At 48.3% G+C, this 21,613-nt stretch overlaps 1 protein-coding gene across 5 annotated transcripts in view; it reads right to left on the bottom strand.

The window, feature by feature from the left end:
- The window catches only part of TCF20 (transcription factor 20), a 97,024-nt gene that overhangs the window by 37,933 nt on the left and 37,478 nt on the right, over window positions 1-21,613 (bottom strand). For all 5 annotated transcript variants that reach the window (XM_053661475.1, XM_053661476.1, XM_037160612.2 and 2 more), the window contains one exon: window positions 422-6,172. In XM_053661475.1, the coding sequence (XP_053517450.1) occupies window positions 422-6,172 (5,751 nt within the window). Of the gene's footprint in view, window positions 1-421; window positions 6,173-21,613 lie in introns of those variants that run through there.

Here is a 21,613-nt window from a genome sequence, read left to right as displayed (position 1 = left end):
GGAAAGATGTGGCCCTCCCAAAATAAAAAGCAAGTAATAACATGAATTAATAATTCTAGAGAAATGGTAAGTTTTAGAAGAGAGGAACTATAACCACAGTACACTGCTTAAGTATTAGAGTTAGACACTGAAAAATAGGGAAAAAGGGATCAAGAAATAAAAGTGCAGTAAGAGCTTACTACTTAGAAACAGGAAACGGGCAGAGAAACGAAATCAGGAAGCTGGTCTGAGGAGGAGTGGAGAACAATGTCTGTTTTAATAAGCTATACTGCACTAGCAGGACTCTGTAACCTACAGACACATATTATTGATAAAAGTTTAACAAATTTTCCAATAAAACAGTATGACTGAGACAGGCAGGGGTGGAGGAAACAGAACCAAAGAGAAAAAGAGCAAGCCGGGAAAGATTTCCCCCACTCACCATCTCTCTGGCTATTTCCAGCGCTTCCTGCAGGCCGTACAGCCTGCCACAGACCAGGTAGATTCCATTGGCCCAGAGAATACAACCCTCATGGACCCAAAATTCATTGCTGTCAAGAGGTAGTTCAGGGATTTGTAACTCCAGCTCGGGGCCACCTTCTGAAGTGGTGGGCATGGAGGGCTTTGAGTCCAAAACAGTCTTTTCACTGCTGCCCTCCGTGGTGGCTTTTTTACAGGGGAGGCCCCGGGCCAGGGACCGAGGGCCACCGCCACAGTCTTCTGAGCGGTGTCGCCGCTTAAACCTGGGGTGGGCAGCCAGGCTCCTCTGCTCCTTCTGCTGCTGCTGCTCCTCCTCCTCCTCAGTGTCCGTCTTGGAGCCGTTGGAAGCGCTTTTGTGCCGTACCTTAACTTTGCTCTGCATTTCTGTGGCCCTCTTAGGAGGGGGGTTCTTCGGGAGAGTGGCTGCATAATCTTGGGGATAAAAGGGTCCAAAGAGGTCACCCATGTTCCGGTAACTGGCCCACTTGCCACACAGACAGCAGACCAGGTGCCCCATAACAGAAGACTCTGTCACCACAGGTCCCTGCAGCATGAAGGACGAGGCTGGGAGCGCCTTGCTCTCAGTGCTGCTGGGCGGCGGGGTCAGAGACCTCTGCCCCTTCCGCCCCCTCACCAATTTGGTCTGTTCTTCTTCTTCAGCGTTGATGATTGTACAAACAGCTCCAAGTTCACACTTATTTACTACATGGATATAAGGGAAAAAAGACTTGTTCTTGGCATCGCTTTTATCCAGTGGCTGGGTGGCATACTTCAGTTTGATCTCGGGTTCCTGGGGTTCTACAATGGGAACTGCCTGTTTGGTTTTCCGCTTCCTTGGCTGTGCCCCAGGTTTCCTTCTCTCCCTCCTTTGCCTCTGCTTTTTTGGCTTTGGCTCTCCATCTGCAGAACCTTCTGGTACATGGGGGGGCTGAGGGGGTGGAGGCGGTGGCTGCTGCTGTTTCTTTTGCTTATTCACACTACCAATGGGTCTCCCTTTCTTCTTTCCTGAAGGGAAGTATCCCTTCGGGGGGAAACCCTCTTGTTTGGGGGAAATGGTCACTGTATCTGTCTCCTTCTCTTCAGCCTTAGGATTTGCCTCAGGGGCCAGCCCGCCTGCTGCAGGCACATTCTTTGAGTCAGGAAAGAGTAGAGGTGCTGCCCCGCCCAAGGAACCATCTGGTCTCCCTTGGTTACTCCCAGGCTTCTGTGAGGTGGCAGAAGTCATGGCACCAGGGAGTTCCTTTCCAGCACTGATCGTGTCTGGGTGTGACTCGGTCTTCACTTTGTCATCCCCACTGCCACGCCACTCTTCTGAAGACCTTGCAAGAGGCTTTTCAACGTTCAACTCCTGGTTTGCTGGACAGACAAGGTCAGATACTACCTCACCTTTTCTCTTCTCCAACTCAGCGTCCTGAGCAGCCACACCCCCACCTTCGGGAGGGCCACTCTTCAAAGATAGAATGTCATCCAGAGTCACCGTGTCTCCCCCAGCCTCTGCGCTGTTCGAGGATGCACTCCTCCTAATATTTGGGGATGTGATCTTCTGAACGATAGCTTCCAATTTCAACCCCCGTCCTTTGCGTGGGGGCAGTATTTTGGTCTTAGCGGGACTTGTGAGGGTAACAGCAGGGCAGTTTCTACTGTCTGAACTTGGAAGGTCCTTGGAGGATTCCCTCTTAGGGATGGACTTGAAGTCCTGACTGTGAGAAAGATGGGCATAGGAATTGTACGCTTTATCGGCACCTTCTTTTGGGTGAAGAAGGCGTCCTTTATCTTCAGTATTACTGCTCTTTGAGTCTTGCGACTGTCTCTTACTGGGGATGGGAGAGATAAAAGACCGGACGCGCCTCCTCATGATTAGGGGGTTTTGAGAAGAATGGTCCTCTTGACCAGGAAGCCTCAGCATAACATTGCCAGGTTTGGATGACTGCGTGGGCTCCACCAGTCCATGGCCGTCAGTCTCATGGGGTGGGCCGTACCTCTTCTGATTGGACATTCCTGGAGGGCCGCTGCTTTTGGCTGGAGAAGTCTGCCGAGAAAGATCCCAGCAAGATTCTTGTTGTAACTTCTGGGAGCCATGCTTCAATTCAATGCCTTTGTTAGACAGACCATCACTAGGCATGAGGCAGCGCCCACCTTCCTGACCGCTGGGGTCATGGTAAGTCCCCATCGGTGGGCCATACATCATACCATCTTTGTCGTTCTTCAGAGGGCTCCGCACTCTGTCTAGGAACTGCTGCTGCCTTGGGCTCTTCCGGGCCCCCTCCTGCCTGTGCTGGGCCGCAGCGATCACTCCCTGAGCAGAGCTACTGCTCCAGTCTTTATATTCCTCCTGTTGCTGTTGGTACATCTGTCTCTTGTAATGGAGCTGTGAGTTTAAACCTGCACTGGGGTCCCCATAAGCATGAGCCCGAGTGTTCGCGTGATATGCAGAGGCCAGGCTTTCAGAGTTGGGAGAAAAAGGAGCATGTAATGAACTCCTGTTGGACCTCTCTGAAAAGGTCATGTGTGGGTTCATGTGATGAGGATCTCCTCCTGGACCCCTGCTCCTCCCAGGAGACATCTTCAATTTTTCTGAAAAGTCATGATACTGAGAAGGGGACCGACCCCTCATGCCCTCCCGACCACCCACTCTGCCAGGGACCCTACGCATTGGCATAGGTCTGCTGTCTTGCGGGCCATAGTCCGAGATGGAGTCATGGGTGGCGGCTCCAGGACTGACATTGCCTCGGTAAGACTCGTGCTTGATGCTGGCAGGATGACAGTGGTCTCCAGATTTTTTGTTGTTGAAACTAGCTTGGGATTTGGACTGCTCAAAGTCTTCCTCTTTTATCTGTCCACTCTGGGATTTTAGCTTTGTTTCCATGGACACCAAGCCACCTGGAAGAATGACTGACTGGCTTAAACTTGGATTGAGACGTTCATTCCTCCCAAGTCTGGTATCGGCACCCATGTGTCCCAGCGAATGAGCCCCTGGGTCCCTGACAATCTGTCTTAGTGGAGAAATATCACAGATCACTGATCTTCTTTCAGAGAGGGAACCCCCGGGTTCGTGGGCTGATGACTGAGGCTCTATTTCAAACTTCCGGGGAATTGGATAGTCAGCCAAATTGATCTGCTTCATTTCGGGAGCAGTGCTGCTGGATTTCCTCTCCCAGGGGCCCCAGTGGGGGTTTTCTAATAGGGACCCAATGCTTTTGTTCAAAAGGCCCCTGCTAGCTAATTCATTGGTTTGGCTAATTAAGACATTAGGCCTCGTGGCTCCTTCTAGGCCACCAGAGATGCCCTGATGCTCCTGAGCACTCCTGGAGTATCTTCGGTCAGGGTGGTGGTGGTAGCCCTGAAGCACTTCCTGTAGGAGGCTGGGGAACTTCTCATTTCTACCCTTTCGCTCCCCATGGCCAGTGAAATCCCCCTTATCTTGTCCTGTAGGATACTGAGGAAAGCTACTGACACTTCTTGGCATGGACGACCCGAAGCTTTCTTTGTAACTATAGCGCAGGCTTCCAGGAGACTTGTTAGGCTCAGTTCTGCCTACAAAGCCCGGGCCCACTGCAGGGTGCCCGCTCTGGCCGTTGCCCTCTCCATTGTGGTTGGAGTTATTATCTCCGCTCTTGTTTCCTTTCCCCCCTCCTGCTGGAGGCTCTGGCTGTGGAAGTGATGTGTGTGATGTGTGACTGGTTTCTTTAGCCCCACCAGTGCTGGGTGGCCTCTGAGTGGTTGCAGGATCATCCTCTTGGGAGCCTTTATCTTGTCCACCAGGCTTTTCTGCCCGAGTTGTCATGGCTTCCCGGGAGACAATCACTCCAACAGTCTTTTCATTGACTTTTGGGTTGTCCTCAGATGATGATGGCGTGTCCTTAGCACCTGGCGAGGCCGCCTCTTCTCTGGCTGCCGGACTGGCACTGAGCCTGGGGGCTTCATTCTGAGTACCCTGTGCTGGGGAGGAGCCAGCTTTCTCTGAGGCTCCACCCTTGTAGGTGGTGTCAGAGCTGGTGCTCTGGCCACTCAGCTGCCTCACTCTCTCGCCTTGATCCTCAGAACTGCTGGAGCAGGCTCCATCCAGTGACTCTGCCATAGGGGACTTCAGTTGTTCTTCAGGCTGGGAGGAGCCTTCGGAGTTTGTGCAGCTGTCTGCTTTCTTAGAAGAGGAGGAGGGCCTCTTGGAGGTCTTCTTCTGAGGCGTCAGGGCATCAGAAAGTAGCATGTGCTGAACAGTATTAGGAAGATTGGCCACTTGAGTACTCAGGGCACTCAAACTACTCAACCCAGGATCCGTCAGTCGCTTTTCTGGCACTCCTTCTAGTCCAAACCCTTTGAAGCCTGCAGTGTGAGAATTAGGACTGGGCATCATTGATGGGGTTGGGCTAAGCTGAGGCATTAACTGTAAGATTCTGTTTCTGGAACCCATGGGCACACTGCCTTGCCCACACTGGAGATTCTCCCCACTCTGCATTAGAGGAGATGGGGTAGAGCTACAGCTTGGAGACTGAACCACAGAGGCAGCTGGGGAGGGGTTAGAAATGGGGCTGAAGTTCTGGTGGAATTGCATTGGGGACCTCACAGGAACTTCGGGCTGGTTATACTGCCCCACCTGGCTCTGCAGTGGCAGCTTGGTGGCAGCGTTGGTATACTGCATCACGTGCTGCGGGGCGTGCTGTTGTTGCTGCTGCTGCTGTTGCTGCTGCTGCTGCTGCGGTTGCGGCTGCTGCTGTGGCTGCTGCTGCTGCGGTTGCCCCTGCTGGGTCCCTTGTGGAATCTTTGCCTGTTCAAAATTTTTCATAGATTGAGGCTGATAGCTATAATTTGATTGTGTTCCATAAGCCTGTGCGTTAGAACCCACATTATGCCCTTCATACTGGGATCCAGCATTCACACTGTAACTGCTGTCATAGCTCTGTCCAGACTGGCTGAAACGCTGTGGTGATGGGAAGGAGGAAGAGGAGGAGGAAGCAGCAGAAGACTGGTAGTGCTGGCCAAACTGACCCACTCGTAACTGGTAACCAGTGGCAGAGGATGGCAGAGTTGAGGGCCGCTGCATTGGCTGCAGATGGGATGAACCAGATGCTGGCTGGCCAGTGGCCTGTGGCAGAGGCTGATGGGATTGGTAAAGCTGTTGTCTCAGCTGCTGGACTTGCTGCTGCTGCTGCTGCTGCTGGCTGGAAGCCTGCTGCTGGTACTGAGCACTCCCCGGAGAGAAAGGCCCCGAGTAGTCCTGCTGATAGTGAGATACCCCACCAAGGCCAGAGTGTTGTGCTTGAAACTGGCCCACATGACTCTCACTCCCATACTGATTGCCAAAGCTGCTCCCCTGGGGGGGTCCATAGCTCTGCACAGGCCCAGAAGGCCTTCGCTGAGGAGGCTGCGGGGTGCCTGTCGCCACGGGATCTTTGTTGCCTGCCATGTAGTAGAAGTCTCCGGCCTCTTTCCTGAAACTCTGGTAGCCTTGATGGCCAGAGGTCTCACTAGCCATCGCTGCTGTAGCTGCTGCCGCCCCTCGTCGTCCACCACCACTGCTGCCGCTACTGCCGCCAGTACCACCACCTGTACCCCCAAAATTCTGGAACATCTGGGCCTGGCGAGGGCTGAAATCTTCTAACCGGGATGAGCTGTGTACCTCCTGTGGGTAGCTCTGCTGGTTTCCGTGGTAACTGCTTTGCTCCCGAAAGGACTGCATACTGTTCAGCAGCACAGCAGCGGGCCAACAGCCCTCCTGGAAATGGAAGAAAAAAAAGGAAAATATGAGACATGCACCCCCCCAGCATAAATAAAATCAAGTCTAGATGATGGAGGAGATATAAGTCAGATGCCCAGGTGAAAAGGACTATTTGAATTTCATCTCCTTTTATGTCTTGTCCTACTCATTTCTGAAAATGCAAATATGCAGAGAAGTGGCCTAAAGAGCGAGGCAGGAGCTCTCTGCTCCTCCAGTTTAACAGCCATAACCCTGAGACATGATGGTGAAGGTCAAAGTGAAAGGACTTGGCTGTACTGGGGGCCTGGTCACCAGGGCTACTTTTAACTCTGGCAAAGTGGGATATTATCACCATTAATAATCCCTTCACTGACCTCAATTACATGGTCTACATGCTCCAGTATGATTCTACTCATGGCAAGTTCAACAGTGAAGGCTGATAACAAAAAACTTGCCATCAGTGGAAAGTCCATCTCCATCTCCAAGGAGTGAGATCCCACCAACATCAAATGGGCTGAGGCTGGTGCTGAGTATGCTGTTGAGTCCACTGGTGGCTTTACCATGGAGAAGGGTAGAGCCAAGAGGCTCATCATCTCCACCCCTTCTGTGGATGCCACCATGTTTGTGATGGCTCTGAACCATGACAAGTATGACAACTCCCTGAAGACTGTCACAATGCCTTCTGCACCATCCACTGCTTGGGCCTCCTGGCCAAGGTCATCCATGACATGCTGGAGGGTCTCAGGACCATAGTCCATGCCATCACTGCCACCTGGAAGACCATGGATGGCCTCTCTGGGAATCTGTGGTGTGACGGCCGAGGGTCTGCTGAACTAATTCCTATTCTATTGCTGCTGCCACGGCTGTGGGCAAAGTCATCTCTGAGCTGAATGAGAAACTCACTGGCATGACCTTCTGTGTCCTCATCCCCAATGTATCAGTTGTGGACCTGACCTACTGCCTAGAGAAAGCTGCCAAATGATAAGAAGGTAGTGGCCATGGATTCTACCACCAACAGTGTGTTGATTCTTCGGAAAAGGGTGGGTGGAGGTGAAAGAGGGTATGGGGGGGATAAATGATAATGAAAAAAACACAAAAGAAGAAGGTAGTGAAGCAAGCATCGGAGGGCCCCCTTGAGGGCATCCTGGGATATACTGAGGATGAGGCTGTCTCCTGCAACTTGAACAGTAATGCCCACTCCTCCATATTCAATGCTGGGGCTGGCATTACTTTCAATGACCACTTGTCAAGCTCATTTCCTGATATGACAATAAATTTGGCTACAGCAACACAGTGGTAGAACACATGCCCTCAAGGAGTAAGGAACCCCTGGATCACCAGCCCCAGCAAGGAAGAGAGGCCCTCAGCTGCTGGCAAGTCCGTGCCCCATGTCGATCCCTCAACACACTGAGAATCTCCTGACCTCCGGTTTCCATCCCAGACCCCCAAAGAAAGAGAGGGGCTTAGGAAGCCCTACCTTGTCGTGCAGCATCAGTAAAGTTCACTGTACCCCCCTCCCCAAAAAGAGTGAGGCAGGAGTCTATGGTAGTATGAAAAGAAACACTCTGGGTAAAAACAAATTCAATGCAGTAAAAACTTCATTATCAAATAAATGAGTACTACCCTCCAATTCAACTGGATAAGAATATAGGACTACATTACTACTCTCAATAAACAAAACAGAACAAAACAATTTAAAAATATTTTCCCGTTGTGGTGTGGCAGGGATGAGAAAAACACTTTTTTGCCTTGGCTGGTATTGCTCAGTGGATTGAGTGCTGGACCACAATCCAAAAGGCTGCTGGTTTGATTCCTGGTCAGGGCACATGCCTGGGTTGTGGGCCAGGTCCCCAGTTGAGGGTCTGTGAGATGCAACTGATTTCACTCTCTCTAAGTAAATAAGATCTTTAAAAATCACTTTAATTTATTTGCTTTCATGTTATTAGACTGGTCACTGAAGCAAGAATCTCAAAAAATGATGACTCAGTCACTTCAATGGCTGCCCCCTCCCCAAATTTGAGAAATGGACAGGCTTGATAACAGAATTTAGTCTCTTACAGCCAAATGCATGCCACTGCAGGTTTGTTAGTTACCAACTCCCCATGATGACTGGTGACACGACTTACCACTGCAGGGACTCCTTACTGCAGTCAGTCACACAAACTTAAGGGTTATTTCTTCTTGACACATAATTGTGTCCAAGGCACCCTCTCACCCAGCCATCGATGCCCAGGTAACAAAGAGCTGGGCAGCATAAGCCAAAGAGCAGTGACTTTTCTTGCAGATTCTTTATGGTGGTTTGCAAGAAGTTCTAACACCTCTGACCCCCATGTAGTTTTTTATTTATTATTTATTATTTTTATTTGGCAATTCAGTATTCACTGAATTATTGGTGATTACTGTGAAACAGGGAATTGAACAGTCACTTTGGAGAACAGCACAACAGAGGAAAATAAAAATTCATCAAGCCGAGGACCTGCACTCTTCCTAAAGTCATCTGATTGGGCCAGCCCTTTGCACTACCTTTGCAAATGTAATTAGCATGTGATTTAAAGCTCTTTTTAAATGAACAAGACTAGGTTAAAAACTGCTCCAAATGACTTTAATGCCAATTATTTAAAAAAGAAGTTACGAAACACAAAAGTTAGGACAAAGATTTTCTACAATGGCTGTGAAGCTAGTTTCGTAGTTTCCTTTCAGGGGGGCTGGAAATGGAGTTACTGGCAGGAAAAGTTGGTGATATTTAAAAAGGTTAGTTAGGTTCCTTATGCCCACGCCCTGCAGCGGCTCCCACCTCACTCCTGCTCTGCTCTGCTCCGCTGTTTCATGGCTCCAGGTGGGCCACTGCTGTTCCTACACCAGAACTTCGTTCTCACCTGCACCGCTCTTCACAGCCCCACAGTTTGTCCCTCTTACTTCCTTCAAGTCTCCAGGCAAATGTCGCCTGATTAGTAAGGCCTTCCTCTGCCATCCTACTAAAAAGAGCTTCGCCTTGCCCTGGCTGGTATAGCTTGGTGGATTGAGCGAGGGCCTGTGAACCAAACAACCATGGTTCAATTCCCAGTCAGGGCACATGCCTGGGTTGCAGGCCAGTTCCCAGCAGAGGCCGCACAAGAGGCAACCATATATTTATTGATATTTCTCTCCCTCTCTCCTTCTCTTCCCCTCTAAATATAAATGAATAAAATCTTAAAAAAAAAAAAAAAAGAGCTTCACCTCGACTTTCCCAAATGCCTTCCACCACCTCACCTCCTCCTCAGTACTTACTCCCAACAGACATGAATATGCTGTTTGTGTACTGTCTGTCTCTTTTCCACTAGAATGTAAATTTCTTAAAGGGCAGAGACTTTGAGCCTTTCTGCAATCCTCCCGTCACTGAGACAGTAAGCAGCACACAGCAGGCCCTCCGTGCACCAGTAAATGGTACAAGAACTAGGCCTTAGAGAACTAGGCTAGAACTTAATATAAATAGAACACAATCAGCCTAAAAGAAGGGCTAAAGATACTGGAGACCCTGCCTGTCAAATCTCTCCAGGCCCAGTTTCAAGGGGAAAAGCCTCCAACTTGAATCAATATAAGAGGCATGAGAAGACCCCAGAAAACAAACATAATAAGGGCTGAAGATGGCCAGTAACTCCAAATCCCAGGAGCCCGACCCACTTCTTCCTGAAATATCTTAGGTCTAAAATAGCTAGACAAGGGGCTATTACTTTGGTATAAAATCACATGACCCGAAGTCTCCTTTACACATTCAAATAACCTCAGAATCCAGAGGAAACTGCTTCTCATCCTCCCAAAATGCCCCTGCAACAGACTATTTTCTGCGTTCCAAGGGACCCGCTGGGCAACACCACCGGTTGCTGGAGTGGAGAGGAGTGCCCCCCTGCAGTGCTCGTTCCACACCCTGACCGAACCACAACTGCACGAGACATGGACACCCTCACTTCACAATGAGGAAACCCAAGCACAGGGTTCAAAGCACTCAAACCCCTCAGGCCAAGTTCCTAACACTACAGGACCCAGCGGGTGAATGACAGCCAGGGACAGCTGGCACTCGTCCTGTCAGAAGGTGGCCTTGAAAGTGGGTGGCCGCCAACAACCTTTCTCTCCCTCCCCCTCACAAGGGCGCCTGTCCCCATTACTTCTAGGACTGTCAAGAAGGACTCCATCCTGCCTGGGTACGTTTCCACACCAGCTCTCAAGTGCCGGTGGCTTCTGCATGCGTTCAAGCCAACAAAAAGACTAAGTCTGGCAGTTCAATGGAACGCTTCCTAGAGAGAACTGCTCCATAAGTACACGTTGTTTAATTAATCCTTCAGTAATTGAAATTAGGCTTCTGAAAAATCAAGGGTATAAACAACATTGTCACTTGCTCCAAATTCTTCCTGAACAGGAGCCCTGAGAGCTGAGGACCACTAACCTTGACATCAGCATGTCTCACGTCGGGCTACCCCTGGCTCCTGGGGAAATCCAAGCTCCAGAGAGGGAAACATTTGGGTACAATTCCTTCGAAGGTCTGCCCTTCTCCTCCTGTCGTTACAGTTCTGGTTTATGGACTACAATAGCGATTTTCAACCCTTTTTACCTCATGGCGTACATAAATTACTGAAATTCTGCAGCACACTAAAAAACATATTTTTTGCCAATTTGACAAAATAAGTATAATTCTGAGTCATCCACACCAGACAATTATTGTGCTGGTAAGTCTCATTATTTATTTATTTATTGAAAAGATTTTATTTATTTATTTTTAGAGAATGGGGAAGGGGAAAGGAGGAGAGAAACACTGATCAACTGGCTGCCTCTCACATGTCCCCTAACCAGGAACTGAACCAGAGACCTTTCAGTTTGCGGGACAACACCCGACCCACTGAGCTACACTGGCTCATTTTTTAAAGGTTTTATTTACTTACTTTTAGAAAGAGAGGGAGGGAAGAAGGGAGAAAGAGAGGGAGAGAAACAGATCACCTGCCTCTTGCAGGCCCCCAACTGCAGACCTGGCCGGAAAACCAGGCATGTGCCCTGACTAGGAATCAAACCTGTGACCTTTGGTTTGCAGGCTGCTGCTCAATCCACTGCGCCACACTGCCAGGATGGGGATCATTTTTTTCACCTGATAATCTACGGGAAAAGAAGTCTGTGGCCCTGACTAAACGGGCCTTGCATGTTTTAAAAATTCTTGCCCTGGCTGGGGGGTAGCTCAGTTGTTGGGAGTGTCATTCCGATAATGCCAAAGTTGTGGGTTCAGTCCTCGGTCAGGGCACACATAACAACCATCCAATGAAGATATCAATAAGTAGAACAACAAATTGATGTTTTTCTCTCTCCCTCTTGCTCATCCCTTTCCTCTCTCTCTAAAATCATTAAAATTTTTAAATAATTACAAATTCTTGCAGCACACCTGCTGGAAATTGCTGGACTAGATGAAAAAAATTTCATAACCAAAAGTGTCCTGCAGGGTACACTAAATATTCCTAGTGTACATGAATTATCTCGCACCAGAAAGTGGGTGCAAGTCTATTTTTAGGAGTCCCAAGTAAAGCAGTTAGAAAACCAAGTACACCAGCAACTGAAAAAGCAAACCCAAAGTCACTGTAATTTTAACATTAGCACATAAAATAATCTAAGAGACATCATTCCAATCCTATCCCATTATTTAAAAAGTAAAGCATCAGTGTGATCAGTTTTAAAGCACCATGAATGAACACAGGGGTCATTAAGAAATGTGACACTCCAAAGGAAGCAGGTCCCCACAAGGAGTCTGTATACACGCTCTGCAAAAGAGGTTTACCAATGCACCTGCCTCCCCAACTCTTCCTTGCCCCGACTTTCCCATTCCTGGTTTTCTCCCATTTTCCTAACTTCCTGAATGTTTCAGGAAGCCTCTGGAGGTGCGCTAGTGAGTGAGGTCTAGAACTTACTGCCTTACATTCAATGGCCCAGAGTCCACATGGCAGCAGCCACCCTCTCGTGGGGCCAACAACTTTGTCATCTATAGGAAACCAATGTGAGCTTCCTTTGTCCTTAGTCCTTCACAGGTCCAACATCATCCCACTCCCCGATCCATCTTTTCTCCACAAAGTTCTCCAAACCGCCCCCAAGAGTTTCCTTGAGAGGGCTTTTCAGGGACCCACTTCCTCTTTCATTTCATTCTCCATTGCCATCCTACTCTACGCCCTGGAGAAGGTGCCCTCAGAGACTGTCGAGAGGCTCTGCTGCCTCCCTGGCTTCTGGCCCCGTCTGGCTGGGAAGAGGCACGAGGAGAGTGAGGAGAAGGAATCTGCCCTCACAGCTCCGACCCCGCAGCCACTGAGGCTGGCTGATGGCTGCACTCCGGCCAGGCAACCTGCGCTGCCACCTTCTCCAGGCTGGGAACTGCTTCCTCTGCTTGCCTTCCAGGCCCACAGGTAGTGGTAACTCATGCTGTTGCTAGCCCAGGCGACTCAGCTTTCTCCATCAGTGTCCCCAAACCCTGATTGCCCTTTGTGAACAGTCCCAGCTCTGTACTGGTCAACTCAGCAGCATCATGAGCACCCTCTGCCGATCAGAAGCTGGGAGCTACCTTTCCAGAACCGCTTTCCAGCATGGTTTTGGGTTAGAACTGGCACAGAGAAACACAAGAAAGATGTGGAAGGCAGAAGGAAGGGGAGGTTGATAGGCCTGGAAGTAGCGGCAGCAGACACGGATGCACAGTGGCTTCCCCGGGAGCTCGGGAGAGCCACTCACTCTGGTACTTCGGTCTCAGATGCTCCAGAGCAGCTTCCCTGACCTTCCAGTGGATGGGGAAGCCCTTAATTCCTCTATCAAAACTCTTCCTAAGTGGAATGGAAAGCTTCCCTTTTCCTGAATGAACCCAGAGTGATACAATTAAACGCTCCTCAAATTACCCAGTTTGAGTGTGCCATCTGTTTCCTACCAGGACCCTGACTAATATAGTTCTTCCCTCATTCCTAGAATTTCAGAGCGGACTATTATCACCCGGGGGGTGAGAGACTTCTATTCCACGCAATATGGCACACCAGAGGGACTGGAAACCCTTCCTCAGCAAACACCTAGAAATGTCAGACCAAATGTACAGCCAAACTGCAAGAAAGTCAGAAATGCCCAGGGTGAAAACTGGAAGGCACGACAAAAACAAAACAGCAGGCTGGTGCTGGGTGCTCTGGCTGCTGGGGTGGGGTGGGGTCTGCAGGACTCACTCACCGCACTGCACAGTTTTAACAGCCATGCAGGGACAGAAGACAAGGCCTCTGGCCCTCATTAGGTGGTTGTAACGGGGAGACAGAACAGCCGCTTCTCCTCGCAAAGACACTGCACAGTGTTGCTTGTGGCTGCAATATAATTTCTACAAAGATGACTAAATATGCTTATTCTTGGGCAGTCACCAACTCAATTTCAATGGCAAAAATGGGATTCTTTCCTCAACTGGACCCAATTTATCATCCTCAAGAAAAACCACAACCCTTTCTGTGTGAAAGGGTTACAAGCTTTAGAATAACAAGCTTTAGAATTACCCCAAACTCCTCTGACTCTCTGTGTTTAAGATTTTGCCCAATGCTGCTACTTCCCCATATCCTGTATTTGCCCTTTACCTCTGCAGCCCTGCCCTGGGAGTACAGCAACAACCCTTTCCCAGCGCCAATCACCTGAGCAGCTTCTCTCCACCTGCCACTTGGACAGCACTGACTGCCCCGCATGCTTTGAAGCCCCCCTCACCCACCCTCAGCACCTTCCCACCCCATGTCTGCTCCTCTCCACCCTCTCGCCCAAACCTGCTCCGTCCCCTCTGTGCCACGGCCCCACTCTCACCTGAGGCCCTCTCCGAAACACCTAGTCCATAAACTCCTTCTACCACACCAGGCCATGGGGCTCTGCTCTTGGAATCTTCAGAGCTCCTGAAATATGATCTCCACAAAGTCTTCCTTAGCAGAGACTTTGCTGGCTTTTTTCCCCGAGTAAAAACACACTTAGTGAAGTGAATTTGCCTTTAATCAGTATCTAAGGTATGTGCTACCAAGGTAATAATAACTACAATTTATCCTACGTGTCAGGCACTCTGTGGTTTTACATATATTTCAACTTACGGATGAGAAGAAACCAAATTATACAATTTGCCAAAAGCCACTCCTCTAGGATAAACTGGAGCCGATATTCTATAACTCAAATTCTTTTGGTTCTAAAGCCTGTTCTTTTCTTTCACCACAAATTGAGCAAGAAGCACCCAAACCCAGGTTTTTAAAAATCCTGACAAACACCATGTCAGCTCTATAATAACGGCAGCTGTCACCCCCTTACTGCACGTCTAACAAAAGCAACACACTGTACCAGGTGCTTTACGTAAATAAAGGTACTTAATTTTTACTATAAGAAGTGTTAGTGCTCCTTTCTGTAAACTGAGGTTCAGAGCAGTTAACAAGCAAAACATTCACAGTCAAGAGCAAATGGAATATGCAACACCCACCCCAGTACCAGGTCTGGACTTCCAGCAGAAGCCATCCTTGATCTAGCAGCAAGATGTTCACAAACCAGGAAGCACTTTAGAAAGCGTCTTGGTATCCGCTGCAAGTGAGCTGACCGCGGGCGCCTAGACATATCTTCGTTTTTGTCTTTAGGTGTGAAAACATGGGCTCTTCTGAAGTGGACCAGGCACGAAGATCTGCCCAGTGCTTTGACCTGATAACTCAAATTTGATGCCCTGTTTACAGCTGGGCAGAGCCTAGACTTTCTCAGGGACTGGGGGTCTCCTATAATTTGGCTGATGGTGCTGATTTGCTCCCTGGCTTAGAATCCCAGAAAGCAGTTTAAGGAACCAACTCAGTCAGAATTTGCAAATCAGGAAAGAAAGAAACCCCGCCCTCACTGGTGTGGTTCGGTGGGTTGGGCACTGTCCTAACGGGTGATGATGGGTCAGAGTCTGGTTCCCAGTTGGGGCACATGCCTGGGTTGCGGGTTCGGTTCCCAGGTCAGGGCCTGTGCCACAGGCAGCTGATCGACATTTCTGCCTCACAACAATGTCTCTTTTCCCTTCCTTCCCCTCCTCTAAAAATAAATAAAATCTTTTGAAAAAAGGAATCCACCGAAATACTACAGATATTAAAAGCCTGGATTCTGAGGGTCAAAATTTGAATTATGTTAGTTATGCAAGCTATAAAAAACACCTACCTTCACTTGTGATCATATAAATGCTAGCAAAAAACCCCAAACCCAACAACCACAGGGTCGCAAATGTGTAGCTATAAAATTGTTCCTTCAAGTTAAGAGATGGTATCCCACCTGGCGAGGTTAGGATGGAGCTGGTACAAACAATAACAAAAGCAGCATAAATTATCACAACTCTTTGGAAGAGCAATTTGGTAATACAGTCACGCATCACTTAATGATGGAGCTCTGTTATGAACAACGTGCTCTTGGGCGATTTCCACGTAGCACCAACACCACAGAGCGCAGTTATACAGACCTCGGTGGTGCAGCCATTTACACACCTCGGCTACATGGGCAGCCTAGTGCTTCTAGGCTGCAAACTTGTTCAGCACGTGCCTGTACAGAATACTGTAGGCAACTGTAGCACAGTGGTACATATCTGTGTGTCTAAACAGAGCTACATGTAGAAAGGAGGCTGTAAAATACACTATGAAAGATAACACGTGGTACACCTGCACTGGGCACTCTCCATGAATGGAGCCTGCAGGACTGGCAGCTGCTCTGGGTGAGGCGGTGAGTGAATGTGAAGGCCTGGGACATCAACTGTCCACTACCCTAGACTCTACTAAACATTGTCCCACAAGCCCTCTGCCCGCTTCCTCCCAACACAGTCAGAAACAGAACACTGAAGCTGTCGGTGCTGCTCCAAGAACAGAGAGGTGGGCTGGAGAGACTGGGAGTGTCTGAGAGGAAGGAACTGGCTGGGTGAGGCGTAGCTCACTGTGACACAGACTGTCAGGAGAGTGGAGGTGGTCCTAGGCTGAGAGACAGAGGAACACAGGACTGCCATGGCGATGTGGCTTTGGCTACTGCATGCTGGAATAGTGTTGGATGAAAAAACTGTGGTATTCTTTTAAAAAAGCAAAAAAGGGTGTTTAACATGGAGAGGGAGTAGAAGAGAGGACTCAGTAGAAATTTGACTTTGACTTTAGAAATTTGTTTTTGGTTCCACTGACCCTGTCTAGCACAAAGGATCTCTCTGGCATTGAACTGGAAAGAATAAAACTTATCTATGGCTTATATCATTATCACTTGAGAATAGGTCCCAACTCTAGGGACAGGCTGTCACAGAAAGCTTGTACTACGGTGGCAGTGGCACTGAATACTTGCCCTTGTGAAGGTAGTGCCTGTGGGCCTGTGCAGAGATCTCGGGTCCTCAACCAAGAAGGCACAGTGACAAGCTCTGCAGACCGTCAGGCCAGGTCTGGGAGGGCCGTGGTGCCCTCTGAATTCAAGGCACTTGGGAGGACAGGCCCCTCTGTGCAGAATTGGGTCGGGGGCCGATAGACTGCAATGTCATCGGTGCCCGCAAAAGTGAGCTGCCCTGAGTGAGAGGCACTCTATCGCCAAGCTCTGAGCTACTGCTCCCATCAGAGAGAGAAAAAATTCTTCCGGAAGCATGAAAATTCAGCTCCATTATATCTGATTGGGCCACTGTCATATATGTGATCCTCTGTTGACCGAAACTTCATTATGAGGCATATGACTGTAAAAATATTAGTATCTTTCAATCCAGTAATTCTATTTACTACATTTTAATCTTAGGCAAATCTCAAAACAACCACACAGAAATCGAAGTACCAACATATTCACTCCAGTGATATCTATAAGAAAGGCTGGCAAGAATCTAATTCTTTATCATTTGAAAATGATTAAGCAAATTATGGTATGTCTGCTCAACAAATAGAACATACTCATTAACAATAATTATAAGGATTCTAGCACCAGGGAAATGCTTATTACATACAGTCATAAAGAAAAGCAGCATGTGAACTCAAACCTATGCCACTGTTACAGCTCTCTAGAAAGCGGGCATTTGTTTTGACTGTTCAGGGTGGCAGGTCTGTGGATGCACTTTCTTCCTTTTCATTTCTACTTACATTAATGCCTGTGTAAAAAATAACCACTGTAAAATGTTATAGCCTCATTTTAAAAAATATACCCCTCACTCTATCTCAAAAATATCTTTGCCTTACCTGCTCCTACAGATGAGAAAGAACTCTGCTGCCCAAGGGGAAGGAAGGAAGGCACAGTAGCCCCCGCAGTCCAGAGGCTGGGCAGGGAGAAGGGCACTTGCCAGGAACACTCTCTGCTCCTGGAAATCTAGCACCAACACCAATTGGCAACGTGGTGCCCAAGTGAGTGTGCGCACAGAAACCACCGCCTCTGAGCTTTTTTTCAGAGTTAGGCCTAAAAGCAGCTGAATATCTGCCCTGTAGTGAGCAGGCCTATTTTTAGACATAATCTCAAGCAGCCAGGAGGCTGTGGTGCCCTATCAAGCGCATGCTCTGTCACTGTACAGCAATGCCACAGGGCAGGCCAGGGGATCCTGCCCCCTCAACGACTGCCTATTAAACAGTCACAGGAGCATCGCAAGGTCAATTTAGATGACCAATCTGTGACAAGATGGCAACAATTCTTGGAAAAGGGGCAGGAGAAGCTAGGGGACTGGTGGGGCTATCTCTGGGCCAGCTGAGGCTCCCTGCGGGTTTCCCCTCACTGTTGAGCCTGAGCTCTGAAGATGTTATTAGATTTTTTTTCTCACTTAAAGGTTGTATGAGTACATATTTCTAAACCTTCTCAGACAAAATCACAGAAAGCAATTAGTGTTGCCACTTACTGGCAGAAAGTATTTCACTTTATAGTAACAACAAAATTAAAAAGATACCAGAGGACTAATCCAAAGCAGAACTGGGCAAACGCTCTATGATGAAAGATATAAACTTTACCAAAGGACCCCAAAGAAAAACTCAAAACAATAATAAACAAGGCAAATAATATACAACATATCTAGACAAAAAGAAGTCAAGTTTCCACAGATCAGTTTATAAAACTAAGAGTTCTAGTCAAAATTTCAATACCATATTAAAAAACAACTTCGAAATAATCTCAAGTGTGCAGAAGTACAATACTGTGCGCATGCACCCCTTTAACAAGACTCCCTGGCAGATAATGTTTCACATCGCTTGCCCTATTGCTTACATGCACTCATTACCTACATGTGCACCTACTAGCTTTTCCCCGATGTCCTGAGAGCAGGCTGAGGACCTCAAGCTTCTTCACCCCCGAAGACTCCGATGTGCATTTCCAAAAACAAGGACACTCTTCTACAGCCAGCATACAACCTTCATATATCAGGAAACCAACACACACGCTAGTCCATCCCACAGATGCCACCCTTTCAAATCTGATAAGACTGTCCTAACAATGTCCCCTTTTCCTTTCTGGTCCAGAATCCCACCCAGGAATACAAACTGCCATGTCTCATTAGTGTCCTGTCAATCCACAATAGTCCTCAGTGTTTTCCTGGCTTCCGTGTTCCTGAAAGCACAGCCCTTCTGTTCTGTAAGACGGCCCTCCACCTGTATGTCCAGACTCAAGGGCCGCAATACCAGAGATGTGGAGCCGGGTTCCTTCCAGGGCATCAAGTCCGGAGGGACGGATGGAGAGCCATCCTTCCACCTGGGCAAGCCCATCTCTGCCAGGCTTCCCCACTGTGAGGTTACCGCCTCACTGTGTAACAGGTAAGTACAAGTATCCCGTGGGAGAAATCCTAAGATTATACCAGTATCTTGTTCTTTGTCAGACACACACCAGCTAACAACTCCTGCATGAATCAACCATGACAGCTGCCTAATGGTAAGTCTCTCTCTAGTCATCATTAGCAGGCAGAGCTTTCCCTATTCATTCATTCATTCATTCATTCATTCATTCATTCATTCATTCATTCCTCAAACGGTCCCAGAATTGGCCAGTGAAAACCTTTTGAAACTGGCTCCTGTGTCCATTCACATGACCCATTCACTGAGCAGTCCCATACTTCCTGGCACAAGATGTTCCAGGCTCATCTTGTGTACCTTCCCACCCCAACTCCTGGAACAGCCAGCCACTTCTCCAAGGACACCTGATTCCTTTTAGAGGAGGATGATATTTGGAAACAGAGTAGGATGTCACTGCTTGTAGCTAGACCATTATGTACATATGTGAATAGCCACGCCTACAACCACTTCTGTGTCTACTGTACATACTCGTATGTGTGAAAGAACCATGAGTTCATCTTGGTACCTCCAACTCCAACCCAACACACTCCGGGTCCCTTCTAACCTTCCATTTTTCCTGCTTATAATGCCCTCCTTGGACAGTTAGAAACCCGGCTCCCATGATCAATGCATACTTATATATTTGTTTAATCAATTTACTTGGCTTGCTCAGTGTCACAATCTCCCCAGGCTGTGGCCTCAACCCTCACGTCCACAGCCCTTCACCCCCTTGGACATGGGACCCACTGCTGCCTCTGTGGAGCACCCTGCCATTATGGTTGCAGAAATGAACTCTAATGGTCATCTGAAGAAAATGTGCAAAGCTAATCAAGAAAATGTAGAAAACTATTAAAATGCAAAGATGTTTTGCTCTACTGTATATAACTTTTTCTAAATTATAATTAAAATAAAGGATGTTGGGATAAATACCTTTCTGGGAGAAAAATGATTATGTAAGACCCCATCTCAGGACATCCATAAAAAGAAATTCCAGGTCAATTAAACAGCTAAATACCACACATGCACAAAAGGCAGGCATGGTGGTTTTAGAAAACACTCATAATCTTGGAGACCCAAGCTGACACTTGGCTTTGAGTTTCTAAATTCCATTCCTCAGTAAATGGAACCTGGGCTTCTTGGGGAAGTGGTGGTTTCTCCGAGGGGCAGGCACAAAGTGCAAGGTGCCAGCCTGCAACACCTCACTGTGCCAGGAAGCCAGGCTGTGCTGCCAGCCTGATGGAGACGTGCCACACCAGCCTGAGGGCTACCTGTGGTTTTTCAGGACCATCCTGTTTCTTCTTTTACTATATTTGATAAATTAACAATGGCATCTTTCCAAGTCAGCTATCACTCTGTGTGTTTAAATACAGACGAACTTCAGAAACGATATACGGCTGTCCCCACTTGACCACAGGGGATGCATTCCAATACCCGCATGGATGCCTGACCCCCGATAGTGGCAACCCTGTAAAACTATGTTTTTGCCCTACACATAAAGCTTAACTTACAAATTAGACACAGTGAGAGATTAACAACTAATCATAAAACAGAACAATTATAATGTAGTATAATAAAAGTTTTGTCAACGTGGTTTCTCCCTCTCAGAATTTCTGGTTCTGCACTCACCTCTTCACCGAAAAGAAAACCACTTTAAGACTTCTCTTTGATGCACCCGAGCTGCCGGCATCGCTCCTCTGGTGCTCTGGGGCCATCGTTATGTACACACGGCACCGTGACACTGAGATGCTCCTCAGCGGCGAACAAGGTGGGCGGCGCAGGCAGTGCGGGAACACGACAACGGGATGATTCCCACCCCGTCTGGGACAGAGTAGGATGGCTTGCCATCTCATGCAATTTAAAACTTAAGAATTGTGTATTTCTGAAAATCTGCATTTAATATTTTTGTACCGTGGTTGACCACAGGTAACTGAAACTGAAAAAAGCAAAACCTCAGATAAGGGGGGACTACGGAGCATGAAGAGCATGGTGTCTGGGAACATAGGTCTAAGTGAAGAGTGGGTGGGCAGGTGGGCCTCAGGAGGTTCCAGCTGTGGCATCTGTTAAATCTGGGTGATGGATACAGAGGGGCCATTCTATCTGTGTATCTGTGCTGTTCTATATGTTTGACATATTTGTAAATAAACAAAATCTTGGTTCCCCATTTAACCAGTTTGAGAAAACATAAGAGTTTGTAACATGGAATTCAAGATCCTTCAACTTCTGGCAGTAACATAATTTCCAGCCTCGCCTCTGGGGACCTCATTGCACTCCTCCTACTCCAGTGACACTGACTTTCTCTCTGCTGCCCCCATCTGCTTCAGACCTCCAGGTCTCTGCCCAGGCCGCCACCAATGTTTGGATGCCAGTATCCTGCCCACTAGCACCACGGATTAACCCAGACTCTTCTGCAAAGATCTGCTCAAACGTCCCTTCTCCGGAAGCCTTCTTCTAGTGAGTCTGTCACTCCTGTCTCTGTCCCCACAGCTCTTGGCAACATGAAGCAGTGGGAAGGGCAGGCAGGGACCCTGAGCCGAGACACAGTCGGGTTCTGAACTGAGTTTTGCTGTGAGATCCTGAGCAATTCACTCTCTTCTCTAAGCCCCAGTTTTCTCAGCTGTAGAACAGAAATGCCCCTGGAGTTTGCCCTTGATGGTACCGATGGTACACTGCACTATTCTGCCAAGACTTCTGACACTGGAAGCAAGCTCATTCTTTTCTT

Source organism: Artibeus jamaicensis, unplaced genomic scaffold (assembly GCF_021234435.1).
Source record: "Artibeus jamaicensis isolate MK-2021 breed Jamaican fruit bat unplaced genomic scaffold, CSHL_Jam_final contig_233, whole genome shotgun sequence".
In the NCBI taxonomy this organism is placed as follows: Eukaryota; Metazoa; Chordata; class Mammalia; order Chiroptera; family Phyllostomidae; genus Artibeus; species Artibeus jamaicensis.
This window is presented reverse-complemented; position numbering and strand designations above follow the sequence as displayed.